Source organism: Andrographis paniculata, unplaced genomic scaffold (genome assembly GCF_009805555.1).
Source record: "Andrographis paniculata isolate CXL003 unplaced genomic scaffold, ASM980555v1 Contig54END, whole genome shotgun sequence".
In the NCBI taxonomy this organism is placed as follows: Eukaryota; Viridiplantae; Streptophyta; class Magnoliopsida; order Lamiales; family Acanthaceae; genus Andrographis; species Andrographis paniculata.
In genome coordinates this window covers 3,818,929-3,837,005 of record NW_026137589.1, presented here as the reverse complement: position 1 = coordinate 3,837,005, position 18,077 = coordinate 3,818,929, and the positions used below count along the sequence as shown (strand labels likewise).

At 28.8% G+C, this 18,077-nt stretch overlaps 1 protein-coding gene and 1 long non-coding RNA gene across 3 annotated transcripts; one reads left to right on the top strand and one right to left on the bottom strand.

Moving 5' to 3' along the window:
- The first annotated feature begins 11,518 nt into the window (after positions 1 to 11,518).
- LOC127256011 (pleiotropic drug resistance protein 1-like) lies at positions 11,519 to 18,011 on the top strand. The gene is made up of 24 exons (XM_051281840.1): positions 11,519 to 11,847; positions 11,952 to 12,072; positions 12,168 to 12,256; positions 12,374 to 12,458; positions 12,549 to 12,708; positions 12,799 to 12,875; positions 12,970 to 13,023; positions 13,091 to 13,181; positions 13,267 to 13,568; positions 13,653 to 13,934; positions 14,031 to 14,347; positions 14,432 to 14,592; positions 14,687 to 14,790; positions 14,860 to 15,016; positions 15,106 to 15,207; positions 15,296 to 15,441; positions 15,513 to 15,845; positions 15,929 to 16,219; positions 16,300 to 16,383; positions 16,455 to 16,588; positions 16,675 to 16,902; positions 16,993 to 17,164; positions 17,249 to 17,503; positions 17,615 to 18,011. Exons 1-24 carry the CDS (start codon positions 11,522 to 11,524, stop codon positions 17,873 to 17,875), a joined length of 4,332 nt encoding a protein of 1,443 aa, XP_051137797.1. The 5' UTR covers positions 11,519 to 11,521; the 3' UTR covers positions 17,876 to 18,011.
- LOC127256016 (uncharacterized) lies at positions 12,284 to 13,822 on the bottom strand. 2 transcript variants are annotated; one of them, XR_007839755.1, is made up of 6 exons: positions 13,707 to 13,822; positions 13,285 to 13,413; positions 13,036 to 13,151; positions 12,797 to 12,959; positions 12,570 to 12,632; positions 12,284 to 12,402 (listed from the first exon to the last, which is right to left on the bottom strand). It is a non-coding gene; the product is annotated as an uncharacterized LOC127256016 (long non-coding RNA). The 2 variants fall into 2 exon arrangements; XR_007839754.1 differs by having other exon boundaries at positions 12,285 to 12,440.
- Positions 18,012 to 18,077: the final 66 nt, after the last annotated feature.

Sequence of the window (18,077 nt, the reverse complement as noted above, 5' to 3'; positions counted from 1 at the left end):
TGTTGGATCCGAATTAACTGTCCATGATCAAAATTGATGAATAAGTATTTTAATAGGACTAGTTTTGATCATTTTTTTTTTTTTTTTTAATGAGACTAAAAGTGAAAATTTAGAATTTCAATTGGACTATTTTTTATTTTTGCTCTAATTTTATCCTAATGTAAAATTTAAAATGCTACTAATTTATGCATGATCAATAATATATAAATATATTAATTATAATAATTTTCAAGATACAATTGATAGATAATAATATGATTATAGTTTGAGATGAAATATAATAATATTTTATTAGTCTACATTTATTAAATTTTTGTTTTGAAAATTTAAAATAGTATTATCTCTATTTACGATAATTCTATCATTTTGATTGAATACTGAAATTAAATAATAATAATAATAATAAATTAATATAAAAATATAATAGATAAAAGTTTAAATAAAAATGTTGTATGAAATCAAGAATATATATACGGTGGAATATATTAAAAAATAATAACAAATTATTTACTAATTTTTAAAATATAAATAACAAAATTTTAGATAAATAAAATTATTTATTACAAATATATTATATATTAATAGCATAAATATAATAATATCATATTTAATTTGCAATAATATAAGATTAGATGGCACATTTATTTGTAGGCACCGACATTAGTTAATTTCATGTTGACTAGTGGTTATTTTTATAATGATTATTGAAATATGTGTTCGGCTGGTATTATTTTTATTAATGTTGTAAATTTTCCTATTTTTATTGTTATTTATTAAAAATTGTAGAAGTATTATTAAAATATTTATTTTTAATATATTTTTTAAATATTTTATAAAAAATAATATATTTTTATTAAAAATAATTTAATATTTGATGAAGGTAAACAACTTATTATCCAACCATATTATTTTTTTACTTAAAATTTTCCAAATTTTACTATTGAACTCTGTGTTTTTCGAAAAAAATACATTTTTTTTCTCACAAAATATTGTATCAAACATTATTTTAATGTCAAACTCAAACCAAAATTTTACCAAACTTATCAAAAGAAATATATATAAAAGATTTATTACATTATACTATAAATATATTAAATATTATATATATATATATATTAAAATAGTTTAAAGAGTTTATTGAGCAATGTAAGAAATAATAGAAAATTAATTTGATTTTAATATGCTATATATATATAAATATTTTTAAAAACAATTGTAAGAATAATAGAATAAAATACTATTAAAATTAAACCTCAATATAACATAATATATTTCTTTTTCGTCTCACAAAAATATACTCAAAATTTGTAGACACTGATTTTGATATACTAGGTTTAATTGATAGTACTTTATGTTATTTTTTATAGTAAAAAAAATAATATTTTTTCCGTCCTAATTCAATAGGGTATTGTGGGATTTTATAATAGTAAAAAATAATACTCCGTATTTTATTAGTTAATAATAATGTGTAAAAATTTTGATATTTTTGTCATTTGCCTTTATATATAAAATAATTGTATGTGTAATAATATATTTGTAATATAAATACAAATTAAAAATATTTTAATATTAGTATATAATAATTATTTATAAAATAAAAAATAGATACTTTAAAAGTGGAACAGATGAATGTGGTAAAAATGTTATTTTTAAATTATTTAGGAGGAAGTATAATTTTTTACTAAATAAAAAAATAAAAATATTTATAAAAAATAAAAAGATACTAATAAGCACATTTTTAAAAGATAATGGAGTATAAAAGTACAAATCAGAAATAAATAAATAATTAATTAATTACTTAAAATACAATTTTAAAACAAAATTTTCATAATAAATATTTTTTCATTAGTCTCATTTATTTTTTTACACGAGTTTTAATATAATGCGTATTTTTTAACTTTTATATTAAAAAAAGTGAAAAGTGACAACAGAGTCGTATGATTTTTTTGTTAAAAAAAAAAATTAATTTTTTTTTATAACATATAAAAGATAAAAGATGAAAATAATTTTTTTTTTTTTTGTGGTAGAGAGAATAAATAGATACTCATTTTGGGTATAAAAATAGATATAATTACTATTTATATATTTACTAAAAAATAAAATAAAGTTTATTATTTTACTATTTTTGATATTATTCATTTTATATTATTTTTAATAAAAATATAATATTACTTTTAGAGTTCTCATTTATATTTTACGTGTTGATATTTGAATATTAATTATTATATGAAACGTAATACAAATCAAATAAAATTGACAAAAATACTTATATTAGTGTCTTATAATACTATTACAATGACATTTGTGCAAAAAAATTATAAAAATCTAAAGATATTTTTAATATTAAATGCAATGACGAGAGTATTTTATTTCACAAAACATTACATCAAATTATTATTTAAATAAAAACTAATCAATATCTAATTTTAAATAATTTAGGATTAAGTATTGTTTATAGAATAAAATCGTTGAATTGTAAAGATTCATATTTAATAATAATAATAAAAAAAGGTGTGTTTAAATGAATAGATTGGTATTTTTATGTGAAATAATTAGATATTTTATTAGTAGAATGGGTTCAAAATTATATTACCTAATAATATAATGTGTTTATTGTGTGTGAACACTCTAAATTAATAACAAAAAGTGTATATTTTTAAATAAAATTTAAAATTTAATATAATTCTTTATAAATAAAAATAAAAATAATTTACTTCATGACTTTGATAGAAGATAAAATAATAATAACAATTTGTTTTGGGATTCGAATTTGAAGTTGAGATTAAAATAGTAAAAATTTTAAATTAAAAGTGATATGATGTGATATACATAGGTATTGATGTGATGTTTTGAATGTAAAATTATATTTTAGTATAATATAAAAAATAAGTATTTGATTTGATGTTTTTTTTGGAGGAAATTGGTCAATAGTATAAATCCGGAGAAATCCACCAAACAAACAAACCCTTAATTATATATATATATATATATATATTTGAAACTGAAATAAACATTATTTATTTTTTTCAATAAAAATACAATATTTCATCTCACAAAATATCACATCAAAATACTACTACCTCCGTACCACGTTGGATGTCTGGGTCAACGTAGACACTAGAATTTAGAGTAAGTATAATTAGTAGATAATTAAAAATGTATTAGTAAAAATAATTATCCTATAACATAAATAATTATATATTAAAATTAAGATAACTAATTAATTTAATTAAAATTTAAAAATATTAAATTAAAAAATTTAAAATGAGATTAAAATGTATAATTATTTTCCAAAAAAGAAAAGTGACATAGAATATGGGACGGACAGAAACGAAAATGTGGACATGGTAAGTGGAACGGAGGAAATATTATATAAACAAAAATTCAAATTAATATTTCATTTCAAATCAATTTCAGACCCCAACCAAACTTGTTTGCTCTATTTCCCATTTTTATTATTTTTACACTTTTTAAAAAATTAATATTTAACAACTGTATTAAACTTAAATACTCCCTCCGTCCCTGAGAGGTACTATTTTCTATTTCCGTTCGTCCCAAAACAAGGTTATAATTTCCTAATTTAGTAATTATACTACTTACCTAACATAATAAATATCCTTTCAACTTACAATATATTACACAAATGTCATTACTTTTATATTACACCATACTAATAGGGGTATTTTTGTCATTTTTACTATAATCCAATATAATACTAATATTAAAAAATTTATGTGTAAAAAACAAATGTCACCATTCCAATAGGACGGAGGAAGTAACATATTAATTTGTTTGGATGTGTTTTTGGATGTTTTATACTCCCTCCGTCCCAGATACCATGTCCACGTTGTCGTTTCTGTCCGTCCCACATACTATGTCACTTTCTTTTTTTTGGAAAATAATTACACACTTTAATCTCATTTTAAATTTTTAATTTTTTTTAATTTTAATTAAACTAATTAGTTATCTTAATCTTAATTTATAATTATTTATATTATTAGATAATTATTTTTACTAATACATCTTTAATTATCTACTAATTACACCCCTCCTAAAATATCGTATCTACAGTGTAGCAGACACGATATCTGGGACGGAGAGAGTATTTGCTTTAATGTAATTTCTTTTTAATTGTAAAAGTCTTATACACGATGTATTCAATTTTAAATAAAATTTAGTCTAGCGTTTTCTAAGTGTGTAAAAAATATATATAAAATATTTTATTATGAATTATGAAAGTAAATTTGAAAATACAAACAAACGCTCCAATTTTTTATTTAGTGTGTTGGAATATAATTCCCCAGTCCCATAACAAAGTATCAATTTTTCTATTTTAGTCTATTCTATAACAAAGTATCTATTTTTTTTTAGTAATTGTATTATCTGCCTAACATTACAAATACCCTTACAACTTACAATATATTACACAAATATCATTACCTTTATATCACATCATACTAATAAAATTATTTTAGTCAATTCGACTTTATTCCTACTACGTCTTAATATAATACTAATATTTCTAAAATTATGTGAAGGATACCTAATTATAGGACGAGAGCAGTATTAAAAAGTGAGGTATGACAAATAAGAATTTTTCCTAATTTATTTTTTTACATAAAACTTATAAAAAGTCTCCTCCTAATTTATATTTAATAGTTATTTTAAATAAAATCAAATATTAAAATATAATTACAAGTACAATTGAAAAAAAAAAAAAAAAATCAAGAAAGAATTGTTCATGCACACCTTGACTTCCTAAGAGGAATCTGAGACATGGAGTGCATGATACTTTTAATTGAATTATAAAATATTTTTATTTTTTATTACTTTATTTTATATGAATAAAAATACATATGTATTTATGTATAATGGTGATAAAAAGATATATTTTTTGGATTTTTTGGATTTTTATTTTTATTTTGGTTTAGGAAGTAGTTTGAATATGTTGTTTTATATGAAGATATAATATTCTTATATATATATATATATATATATAAATGTGTAAATTTAAAAATATAAAAGTCAAATTTCAGAAGAATACATTTAAAATTAACCATTATTATCAATTAAATGATTAGATTGAAAATTACGACAAATTTATTTACTCGAGTTTTTTTTTTTTTTTAAGGCATTTCGACAATTGAATAAAAATATTATTTATATATTATTTTTTAATAAAATGTGTATTTAATATAATGTTTGATAGGAATATAAGTATGTTATGGAGAATAAACAATAACAAAAATTAATTATGAAAAAACTAAATAATTCTTACTACCTTCTCATGCTTAATTATAGGAAAAATAAATTATATAAATGACAAATATATAAATATATATAATAAGAGAAAGGAGATTATTTTTAATGATAATAATAAAAATTAGTGTAAATTTAAATGATAAAAAGTACTTATTATATATCACTATCTTGAAATAATTCTTGATAAACACAATAATGCAAGTAATTTCCTATCTAATTATTTCTAGTTATTTAGAGTATTTTTATCTTAAAAATAAACTACTTTTTTGTCCCGGTTAATTATACATCATTTTGTTTGAATACAAAAATTAAAAAATAGTACTTATTTTGTTTCACATATTATGTACTTCGTATGTCATTCAAATTTATGCTCATTTTTCTTTTTAGCTCATTGAAATACATTCTCGTTTAATTATTTAAGTAAAAAATCATTACATTTTTGTACTTTTTTTTACTATAAAAAGAAAAATTAACAATTACTACTCATTTTTATTAAAACTCATGTCCGATCAAATGAACATACATTTGCATGACGGAGGGAGTAATATTTTTTATTTTGGTATATTTCCTATATTCTGCAGCATCTTCAAAGTAAAAGATAATTAAAACACTTTATTCTATCATACCACACAAAAATATATATTAATATATATATTAATTTTTCTCGCTAATTACATTACTTGATTTCCACTTTATTCCACTAGGATGTGTTTGTTTGGGGGTTTGGATTTTGAATTGGGATTTAAATAGTAAAAATTTGAATTTGAATAGTTGTATGATGTGATATGAATAAGTGTTGATGTGATGTTTTGAATGTAAAATTGATTTTTAGTATAATATAAAAAAAATAAAAAATAGGTGTTTGATTTGATGTTTTTTTGGGAAAAACATAGGATGAATAGTGGATTTAAAATCCAATCTCCCAAACAAACACACCCTTAAATTCTTGTGTCAAAACTAAAATGCTGCTTATTATATGAGAGGAAGAAAGTAATATACTCCATCCGTTCTGTATCTATATATTCATTTATTTTTTGCACCGAATTTTATGAATATTAGTATTATATTGGAATATAGTAGAAGTAAAGATAAAAAGACTAAATTGCTCTTATTAGTATTGTATGATATAAAGAAAATGACATTTGTGTAATATATTGTAAATTGGAATGGTATTTGTAATGTTAGGTAGATAATACAGTTACTAAAAGAAAATTGATACTTTGTTATAGGACAGACGAAAATGAAAAAATAAATAGATTGTCAAGGGACGGAGGGAGTAATAATGTACAAGTGGAGTAGATAAAAAGATGATATGATAAGTTATTAATGAATTATTAAAAAGATGATATGATAGAAAAAATAATGAAAAAATTATTATTATTTATTAAAATTAGGATAATAAAATAATGAATAAATAAAATTATTTACTATAAATAGATTGTATATAAGTATAGATTGTACTCCCTCCGTCCAGTTAGAAAGTATACATATTTCTATTTTGGGACGTCCAATTACAAAGTAAATATTTCATTAAATACCTTACTTTTTTCCACAAATACTCTTACTTTACATCACATCATTACTTTTACACCAAAAAAATATAAGAGCAAAAATGTCATTACACTACTTTTAACTACCCACTATAATTAAAATATTATTATTTTTTAAACACCGTGCCAAAAATAATTGTATACTTTATGAGTGGACGGAGGGAGTATATACATTTAACAAACATCCAAAAAAAATCTGATATAATTATAACGGATGAAAAGAATAATATTTATTGAGCAAAAGATGAATTTGCAAACACATTTTACATTTATATGCCAAACATGCATAATCAAAGAAAAAACATCATATCGAATGATTTTATAAATAAAATTAAAATAGTTACGTAACGAAACTACGCGATGTCAAGCTCAACAAAGTTGTTGTATTACACATAGATTCAAGCGTTTGTTTGGTTTGTTCCTCGGATCAAAATTTTGTACTATTTAATTCGTACGATTTTTAATAGAAATATTATTATTATTTTGTTATAAAATATCATAATAAATATTATTTAAACTAATATTCAAATTCGAACCAAATAGACCTTATTGTTACATAATTGTGGGATCTTAAATCATTGATATGTTTCATAACAACTAGAAAAGTCTCTTGATTGAATCCATATGAACTTAATCACTAAGCTACTTTGATTAGAATTTTGATTTGATATATTTATATAATAAATTGTAAAGATGATGTGAAATTTAAAAAAAAAAAAAAGAAATCAATGTAAAAAAATTTGAACCTAGAATGAATTGACATGTTTTTTTTTTTTTTTTTTTTTTTTTTTAACTTGTCCCAATATTTTTATAAATTTTCCTTCATTCATATATTTTATTTTTATTTTTACTAATCTAAATAAAATTTAAAAAAATTATTTCAAATAAACACATAAGAACAAGACAGATGCCAAAATAAAAATAATTAAAATTATATACAACTTTTTTTTTAAAAAAAAAAAAAAAGCCAAAAATAAATACAAAAATATTGATATGAAAAAAAGTATAAGACACTAATAATTTTAACTTTTACTAGATTTTAAAAGATCACTATCTAATGTTTTATTCTTTTTAATTTTAATAATTTTAGATAAAATGAACTTCCATCTCAACTAACCTTTTGTTTTCTTATAATAAATTAAAAAAATAATATTTTATTATTAGTAAAAATATGTAAGTTGATTTCTATAATTTTGCTTTTGAGAGTACAAATAAAATAAATATTTTTATAAAAATTAAAGATATTTTGATATTTAAATATAATTATTTTTATTATAATTTAAAATAGATAATTTTGAATTGGACATATAAAAATAGTAAAATAATACAGTAAATTGAAACGGAAGAAGTATTATTTAATAATCTAGTTATTTTATACTATATAATATTTTGTTAAGCATCTAATTAGTTTTTTCTTGACAAGATTCTCTTCAACTAAGGAACAAAATTAGGAAAGAGGACTCAAATTCTCAATCATTTGTCACTCTATAATATATATATATATATATAAGTCATACTTACAACTTAATTAAAAGCAGCAGCACCACTGAAAAAGGGTTCTAATTCCCAACTTGCATAATTAATGCAAACTTTGATCATTAAATAATAATAATAATAATAATAATAATAATAATAAACAATCAATTCCACCGCCAATAATCTATATTTAGGAAAGAGAAAGAGTAACCTTTAATTAAAAAATCGTGTTTGGCCCTAAAAAAAATATATATTCAAAATCTTTCGGGCTTTGCTTAATCCGACACACTAATGAACCAGGCCGTGTCCGAGTTCATAAAGGTCGGACCATCGATCCGATCAAATTTTAAAATTAATATTCCATCCATCCCGTAACAAAATATCTATTATTCTATTTTAGTCTGTACCATAACAAAATATCTATTTTATTTTTTTTTAGTAATTGTACTATCTACCTAACGTTACGAATACTCTTAAAACTTACAATATATTACACAAATATCATTACATTTATATCACACATACTAATAAGGTTATTTTAGTCATTTCTACTTTATTCCTACTATATTTCAATATAATACTAATATTTCTAAAATTACGTACAAAAAATTAATTTTTAAAATAAAAACAATAATCAAAACGTAGTTTGGTAGTTAAGTTTTTGGCTTGCCATCCCCAACTCCAATCCCTTGAATACTTCACCAATCAAATTACAATATATACTACATTCGTCCTAAAAGAGTCGTTGTGGCAGAGTAAAAAGTAGAATTTAAATGTCTAAAATATCTTTGTTTTTTTGAAGAGTTTTAAAAAATAAGTTAGAATAATAATTATCAGTAGTATTTGAAAAGTAGAAATAATTTTATTGTAAAATAAAAAATCATAACAATTATTTTGGGACGAACAAAAATAGAAAAACAAGATAATTTTTTTGAAACGGAGAAAGTATCATTTATTTTTCATTTTAAATCATTACATTTCCGTCTGCACCTATTATTTCCAGGCACCTCAAAATTCAAAATAATGGCTCGAGCTCGTAGGCTCAAATTCAACATTGAGATCAACTCATAAGGCTCAAAGTCAAATTCGAGTTTGGTTCGAATTATATATATATTTGATATATTTTTTTTAACATATAAATTAAATATATTTTATTTTATTTATAATTTATTATATTCTGTCTCCGTCCTGCACAAAAGCTCACGATGTTATTGTATTAAAAATATTTTTATAATTTTATAATTTTTTATACAAACACCGTATTAGTATTAAAAGACACTAATTGAAGTATGTGCCCAATTTTTTTTTTTAATTTGTACTATATTTCGATATACTAATTAATTTTCAAATATTAACACGCAAAAATAAATAAGACCCTTAATACCGGACGGAGATGGTAAAATATTCAAATTTTACTAATAGATACAATTTTTAATATAAAAAATTATATATATATATTCATATATAAAATAATATAATTTGAGCTACTTGCAAATTGAACTCGAGCTCAACTCGTTCATAGAAAATAATAACTTTCGAACTTGAACTCAGACTTATTTATCTCTAAAAACAAACAACTGAAATCGAATTGTTAACTATCCGAATCGAGTTTGACTCGAAAGCTACTCAGTTTGTTCAACAGCTCTAGCTACAATTGAATTCGAACATATATTCGTTCTAACATAAACTTTGAGCACATAATTTCAATTGAATTAGTTAATACAAAATGTCTTGTGTTAACATAAATCGTATGATGTCGGATTATTTTTTATGTGCTATCATTTGAACTAACAAGCATACACTAACCAGACTCAGGAAAAAAATATCAAAATCCAAAAACACACACATATATATATATATATAATATAAGTTAAACCAAACAAGCCCTTAATTGTAATCAAGACAGAGAAACCCAAGGAGAAGCAAACCATGTGAGGTTGTGACGCAGAGACAATATAAAATATAAATATAAAATCTGGAAATAGAGATTACCTTACTGAACATATCCCTACAAATTCGTAACAAATTATTGCCAACAATAACTCCAACGAAGAATCATCCCAGAAATTCATGTGCTGCTTGCTACTTCCCCCAACAAATACTCCACCCTACAAAATCAACAAATCTTTACAACTGCTTATCAATATAAAGCAAATTTAAATCCCATTTATCAACAATTTCTTTAATAAAAAATCACATCAAAATACATAATTTATTTAAATTATTACACTCTAAATCAATTTATATCATGTCAAACACCTAACTCGTTTGCAGAAAGTTTTAACACTATTACATCAAATAAATATTCTCTTACAAAATATAACGTCACATTCTCACAAACTTCTAAAAATGTTATATAAACACCCCTAATTTCTTGCCACTTTTTAAACAAATTCAAAATTTCAAAATACTTCAAAAAAAATAAAATAAAATAAAATGTAATAATGCACCCAAAGTACTTCTACCTTAATTCAAACGTAAATAAATTTGCACCCTCCAAATATGATACAGCTATGTAACCACTTGCAATTTATTCATAGTTGATTCATTGTCACACTTCCCAATAGGTAAAAAGCAGGTAAAAATAACAGAAAAGGGCACTTCAATCCTTGTCAAGAGGTCAAAACATTGCTTCATATGAACAAAAGGGAAGATAATATTGCAGCTACATAACCAAAGTGTGTGTCATTTTCAAATGCAAACAATAATTGGATAAAAATTAAATAAAACAAAAACAATAAATGAAAAGAATTAGGTGAAATGTCTATACTTTAAAGTCCCCATAGAAGCAAATCAAAACAGAACCATTAAAGAAATTTGAGATTATTGAGGCAGAAGAGCATATTCTCAGTGGCTTTGAATTTGTATGACATCAAACCTGACCTCAAAGGCTCAAACCCAAATAAAAAACTAACTCCAATAAAATAAAATAAAACAATAATAGCATATAAAAATTTGACCTTGTGTGTGATTTCATATTATCATGCGTATAGTGTTATAATATTGCAGCAAAGGGAATCAAAATCCTTCTGGGAATCATCTCTCACATAACGACAGATAAGATTTCATGTTCATTTCCAGACTTGCTGTATAAATATAAATTGTCCCAAAACAGAGGCAGGCAGGCAGCACAAAATTAAAGATACATACCTGTCGTCCAATGCAGTACCCTCCATTGATTCCATAATCCAAAGCTCTGTGTTTCATGAAGTAGCTAGGCTGCAGAAAAAGAAATGGAGGGTGGAGATATTTTTGGAGGAGGTATGAGCACACGGTTCAGCAGTTCAAATGTGTGGAGGAACACAGGGATGGAAGTGTTTTCAAGGTCATCTATGGAGGACAATGACGAAGAGGCGCTGAAGTGGGCAGCACTGGAGAAACTCCCGACCAATCTTCGCATTACAAGAGGTATACTCACCGGCGAAGAGGGGAAGCCGCGGGAGGTGGATATAAGGAGCCTTGGATTGGTGGAAAGGAGGAATCTTGTGGAGAGGCTGATGAAGATTGCTGAGGAAGGCAATGAGAGGTTCCTCCTAAAGCTCAAGGAACGAATTCAGAGGTGTTTATCTAATATATACGTACATAGATAGATACATATAAACATGCTGCATTTGATAGAGAGTGGTTTAATTGATGTTGAGACTAACCTTTGGTAAACATCAGAGTCGGACTTGATCTTCCTAAGATCGAGGTGAGGTTCGAGCACTTGAACATCGATGCAGAAGCTTACGTTGGCGGAAGAGCTCTGCCAACTGTGTTCAATTTCATAGTGAACATCCTTGAGGTGATTCACCACACACAAAAACATTAATGGAAGATAATTGAACATAAATGTTATGGATTGGAATGTCTCTCTTACCTTATTGATTAATCGAGCAGGGATTTCTGAGTTACCTTCGAATTCTTCCAAGTCGGAAGAAGCCGTTTCCAATCCTTCATGATCTCAGTGGAATCATCAAGCCTGGCAGGTTAGCAGCACACAGAAATTAGTTGTCCTAACTTGAAAAAAAAAAAACTTTTGATCCATGATACACATGATGTTTATGGATAATAGCAAAGAATCAATCTTTCCCTATCTTTTTCAGAATGACGCTGCTTTTGGGGCCACCGAGCTCTGGAAAGACAACGTTGCTGTTAGCCTTGGCCGGAAAACTCGATCCAGAGTTAAAGGTAAAAAAAATCTATAAGAGATCCTTCTCAGGCAATCAGAATGTCACAGTAAAGATAAGCAACCATTTCTATATCTGAAATTGCTGGCAGGTTTCAGGGAGAGTAACTTACAACGGCCACGAGATGCACGAGTTTGTACCCCAGAGGACGTCAGCTTACATAAGTCAGCATGACCTGCACATAGGTGAGATGACTGTAAGAGAAACACTGGCCTTTTCAGCAAGATGTCAAGGAGTCGGGGCACGATATGGTTAGTAAAAATTTCATTCTTTCAATCTGTTGAAGTAAAGCCATAGCTAATCAGATTACCATAAAATCATTGGTTCATTTAAACGTACAGAAATGCTGGCTGAACTTTCGAGGAGAGAAAAGGAAGCAAACATTAAGCCTGACCCCGATATTGATATGTTCATGAAGGTTCGTCTGACCACCTGACTGCCAATCTTACAATTCATCTTATATTCCATCAGTTCCTAGCCAAGTCAATGCATTGTCTTCATTCTGTGTGCAGGCATCATCAATCGAAGGTCAGGAAGAAAGCGTTGTAACAGATTATATACTCAAGGTAATGACTTACTCAATAGACATTGTCATATGTGGACATTCAAATCACTCTGTATCTTTCATGACAGATCTTGGGGCTTGAGGTATGTGCGGATACTTTGGTTGGTGATGAAATGGTTCGCGGGATTTCTGGTGGTCAGAAGAAGAGACTTACAACAGGTATAATGTTTAAGCCTTAGTGATCGGTCATGCATGGAACTAGAGAACTTGTGAGAATATATGATATAATTTCAATGTGATTCAGGGGAAATGATGGTTGGACCTGCTAGAGCATTGTTTATGGATGAAATATCAACTGGTTTGGACAGCTCGACAACTTTTCAGATAGTAAATTCGATAAGGCAATCCATCCACATTCTACAAGGAACAGCAATTATCTCCCTCCTGCAGCCTGCACCAGAAACATATGACTTATTTGATGATATAGTCCTTTTGTCTGATGGTCAGATAGTCTACCAAGGGCCCCGTGAAAATGTGCTGGAGTTCTTCGAGCACATGGGATTCAGATGTCCTGAGAGGAAAGGTGTAGCAGACTTTCTGCAAGAGGTAAGCTCAACATGCTTTCCCACCAATTGCCTCTTATGTGTTAACATTAAAAGAGCAAATATGAAATGAACCGCAACCATTCAGGTAACATCAAAGAAGGATCAAGAACAATATTGGATGCACAGAGATGAACCTTACAGCTATGTTTCCGTCAATGAATTCTCAGAAGCATTTTTATCTTTCCATGTTGGACGCAAGCTTGGAGATGAGCTTGCTGCTCCTTTCGACAAGAAAAAGAGTCACCCTGATGCCCTGACAACAGACAAATATGGTGTTAGCAAAAAAGAACTCCTTAAAGCCTGCGTAGCTAGAGAATTCCTGCTGATGAAGAGGAACTCGTTCGTTTACGTATTCAAGATGATGCAAGTAAGATGCTCACACAAGAATTTGAGACCCTCAATTAACAATGTCATGCAAGATTCATGTTTCAGCTAGCTGCTATTCTTTTCTTTCTTTTTTCAGCTAATCCTAATGGCTAGCCTATCCATGACGGTATTTCTAAGGACAGAAATGCATAAGAGAACTGAAGCAGACGGTGGGATTTACATGGGTGCTCTATTTTTTGCCCTTCTAATAGTTATGTTCAACGGCTTCTCGGAGCTTGCTCTCAGTATTTTGAAGCTTCCAGTCTTTTACAAGCAACGGGACCTTCTTTTCTTCCCTCCATGGGCGTATTCATTGCCTTCATGGGTCCTTAAGATTCCTGTTACACTAGCGGAAGTCATTGTTTGGTTGGTGTTAACTTATTATACCACGGGATATGATTCAGATCCCGAAAGGTATTGCATGTTCTAATTCTCAAAAAGTCCAAGAATCACCACTCCTTTTGTCTCCTAAGATAATCTCTCATTTGTGGCTTTCAGGTTTTTCAGGCAACTCCTCCTGTTCATATGTATCCACCAAATGTCATCCGGGCTGTTTCGTCTAGTGGCAGCTCTAGGAAGAAACGTCATAGTTGCAAACACATTTGGATCATGTGCAATGCTCACTATATTTGTCTTGGGTGGATTCATTTTATCACGAGGTATAGCAATAACTATATAAAGACCTTAAACACATGCAGTGCTATGCTATTTGTCATGAAATAAATCAATAAGCAACGGCTACTTGTCTATCAGATGATGTCAAAGCATGGTGGATTTGGGGATATTGGTTCTCACCTTTGATGTATGCACAGAACGCCATTGCAGTAAATGAGTTTCTTGGAAAGAGTTGGAACTTTGTAAGAATCTATTTGACATATACTCTTGACACAACTAAGTTAAGCTAAACTAACCTCAATGCATTGCAGGTTCCACCTGGCTCAACAGAAACATTAGGTAAGTCAGTTTTAAAAGCTCGAGGGATCTTCCCAGAAGCACGATGGTATTGGATAGGAGTAGGGGCACTCATCGGATATACGTTCCTATTCAATTACCTAGTGACCCTGGCTTTAACTTATCTCAACCGTGAGTATGCCTTATACTGTACTAGCATGATTCAGTATAATGATCACTTCAAGAACAAAATAAGAAAAAGCTGGTTTAATGATATGCAGCGTTTGGGAAGCCTCAAACTATTCTATCAAAAGAAGCTATAGCAGAGCGACTTTCCAGCAAAAGAGAAGCTATTGAAATGTCATCAAGAGGAGGGATTTCTAGTAAGTTATCATCCTGTAATGAAGCCCCTGGTTATGACTAATCATTAATCGAAGTAGTGGGAACTAACTAAAATCGATGCATGTACAGGAAGAGAAAGCAATTCTCACAGGAGCTTATCGTCAAGAACTATGTCATCTACTGCTAATCCAAATAAGAAAAGAGGAATGATACTACCCTTTGAGCCTCTTTCGATCACATTTGATGAAATCCATTATTCAGTTGACATGCCACAGGTAAAATACTAAAATCATTTTGTTTTTGTAATGGTTAGTTGAAACTATTTAAAGCATGTTCTTGCCTGCAGGAAATGAAAGCTCAAGGGGTTCAAGAGGATCGTCTAGAGCTTTTGAAAGGTGTAACGGGTGCTTTCAGGCCAGGAGTTCTGACAGCACTGATGGGAATAAGCGGGGCTGGAAAGACTACTCTAATGGACGTATTGGCAGGTAGAAAAACAGGTGGATATATTGATGGGACAATAACAATATCAGGATACCCAAAGAAGCAAGAAACATTTGCACGCATAGCAGGATACTGTGAGCAAACAGATATCCACTCACCTCATGTCACGGTTTTTGAATCCGTAAAGTTTTCTGCATGGCTTCGCTTGCCTCCTGAAGTTGACACTGCTACTCGGAAGGTGCTTCCTGCTCATCATCAAATCGATTACAAAAGTGACTGATACATAAGTCAACTAATGTCAACAAATAAACTAAATTGCAGATGTTCATTGAAGAGGTCATGGATCTTGTCGAGCTAACACCATTGAGAGACGCACTTGTGGGCTTGCCTGGTGTGAATGGTCTTTCAACTGAGCAGCGAAAGCGATTGACCATTGCAGTTGAGCTTGTGGCCAATCCTTCTATTATATTCATGGATGAGCCAACATCTGGGCTGGATGCTAGAGCTGCTGCAATTGTAATGAGAACAGTGAGGAACACAGTTGATACAGGTCGAACTGTGGTCTGCACCATACATCAACCCAGCATCGATATCTTTGATGCCTTTGATGAGGTACGTATCCTACATCTTCAAAGTTTCATCAAACTTGTCACCTGCAAAAAACCTAAATAAGGCATGACAACTAACTGCAGCTGCTGCTGCTAAAACGAGGAGGGGAAGAAATATATGTTGGTCCTTTAGGTCGACATTCTTTTCAGCTCATTAAATACTTTGAGGTTAGTAAACATTTCAAAGCTCTTTCGAAAAGTCCCAAATCCATGCAAAATATTGAACATTCTTTTGACAGGGAATAGATGGAGTCGAGAAAATTAAAGATGGATATAATCCAGCCACATGGATGCTGGAAATAACTTCAACAGCACAAGAAGCAGCTCTAGGTATTGATTTTGCTCAGCTGTACAGAAACTCGGAACTTTACAGGTATGCTGATAGTCCTAATAATATAATTTACTAAACAAGCAAGCGTTGGAATAACAACATAGGATAAATCTTGGGAAATAATTCAGGAGAAACAAGGCCCTGATCAAGGAGCTGAGCGTACCTGCTCCAGGTACAAAAGATCTATACTTCTCAACTCCCTATTCCCAATCCTTCTGGACACAGTGCATGGCATGCCTATGGAAACAGACTTGGTCATACTGGAGAAACCCTCCATACACAGCTGTCAGGCTGCTATTTACAGTGTTCATAGCTGTGATGTTTGGAACTATATTTTGGGATCTTGGCTCCAAAAGGTTAGAATTGCATATTCATTTCCTGTGGAGCAGTCAGAAATGTTTTAAGAGTGATAGAGAACATGACAATAACTGTATGCGAAAATGCAGGAAAAGGAAGCAAGATATTTTCAATGCAATGGGCTCCATGTATGCTGCGGTTCTATTTCTTGGTGTACAAAATGCAACATCTGTCCAACCAGTTGTCGCCATTGAGAGAACAGTGTTTTACAGAGAAAGAGCGGCAGGGATGTATTCAGCATTGCCTTACGCCTTCGGACAGGTAATTCCATAATCTATGCGAACCATAAAACTATAAAAGAGAACACCTAATGCCTGATATCAATAAATCATCACCTTCTGCCAGGCCCTGGTAGAAATACCAAACCTTCTAGTTCAGACACTAACATACGGCATCATAGTGTACGCAATGGTTGGTTTCGAATGGACTGCCGCAAAGTTCTTTTGGTACCTGTTTTTCATGTACTTCACCTTGCTCTACTTCACTCTGTACGGAATGATGACTGTGGCTGTAACACCCAACCACAACATAGCCGCCATCATCTCATCTGCATTCTATTCGATATGGAACCTCTTCTCCGGATTCATCATCCCTAAACCGGTGAGCCCCCTGCAGAATTTCAACAAATGTATATATATATATATATTTTTTTATGACAACAAATGTGTATTAGTGGCATGAATTGTGGCTTACCTGTTCATTCTCTTGCAGAGAATCCCAGTGTGGTGGAGATGGTACTATTACGTCTGTCCCATTGCTTGGACATTGTATGGATTGGTTGCCTCACAGTTTGGAGACATACAAACTCAATTTGAAGAAGACGATGAAACAGTGGGAGAATTTGTAAGACAGTACTTTGGGTTCAGGCATGACTTTGTGGGATATGTGGCAGTAATCCATGTCGGGATATCTGTGCTGTTTGCCTTCACTTTTGGATTCTCTATCAGGACGTTTAACTTCCAGAAAAGATAAGAGCCCTGCACACACTTAACAAACAGAGTATTGTATACTGTATAATATATTGTTAGTAAGACCTTCAAGTACTATTGTCCTCTGTAAGCCTGTTCCAGATAGAAAAACAGAATTTGAGGCCATTCTTGGCACTCATCAAGCAATCCTCAAGACTTTACATAAAGCAATACAATAAAAGCAACCATCCTAGCAAAATGCTGTA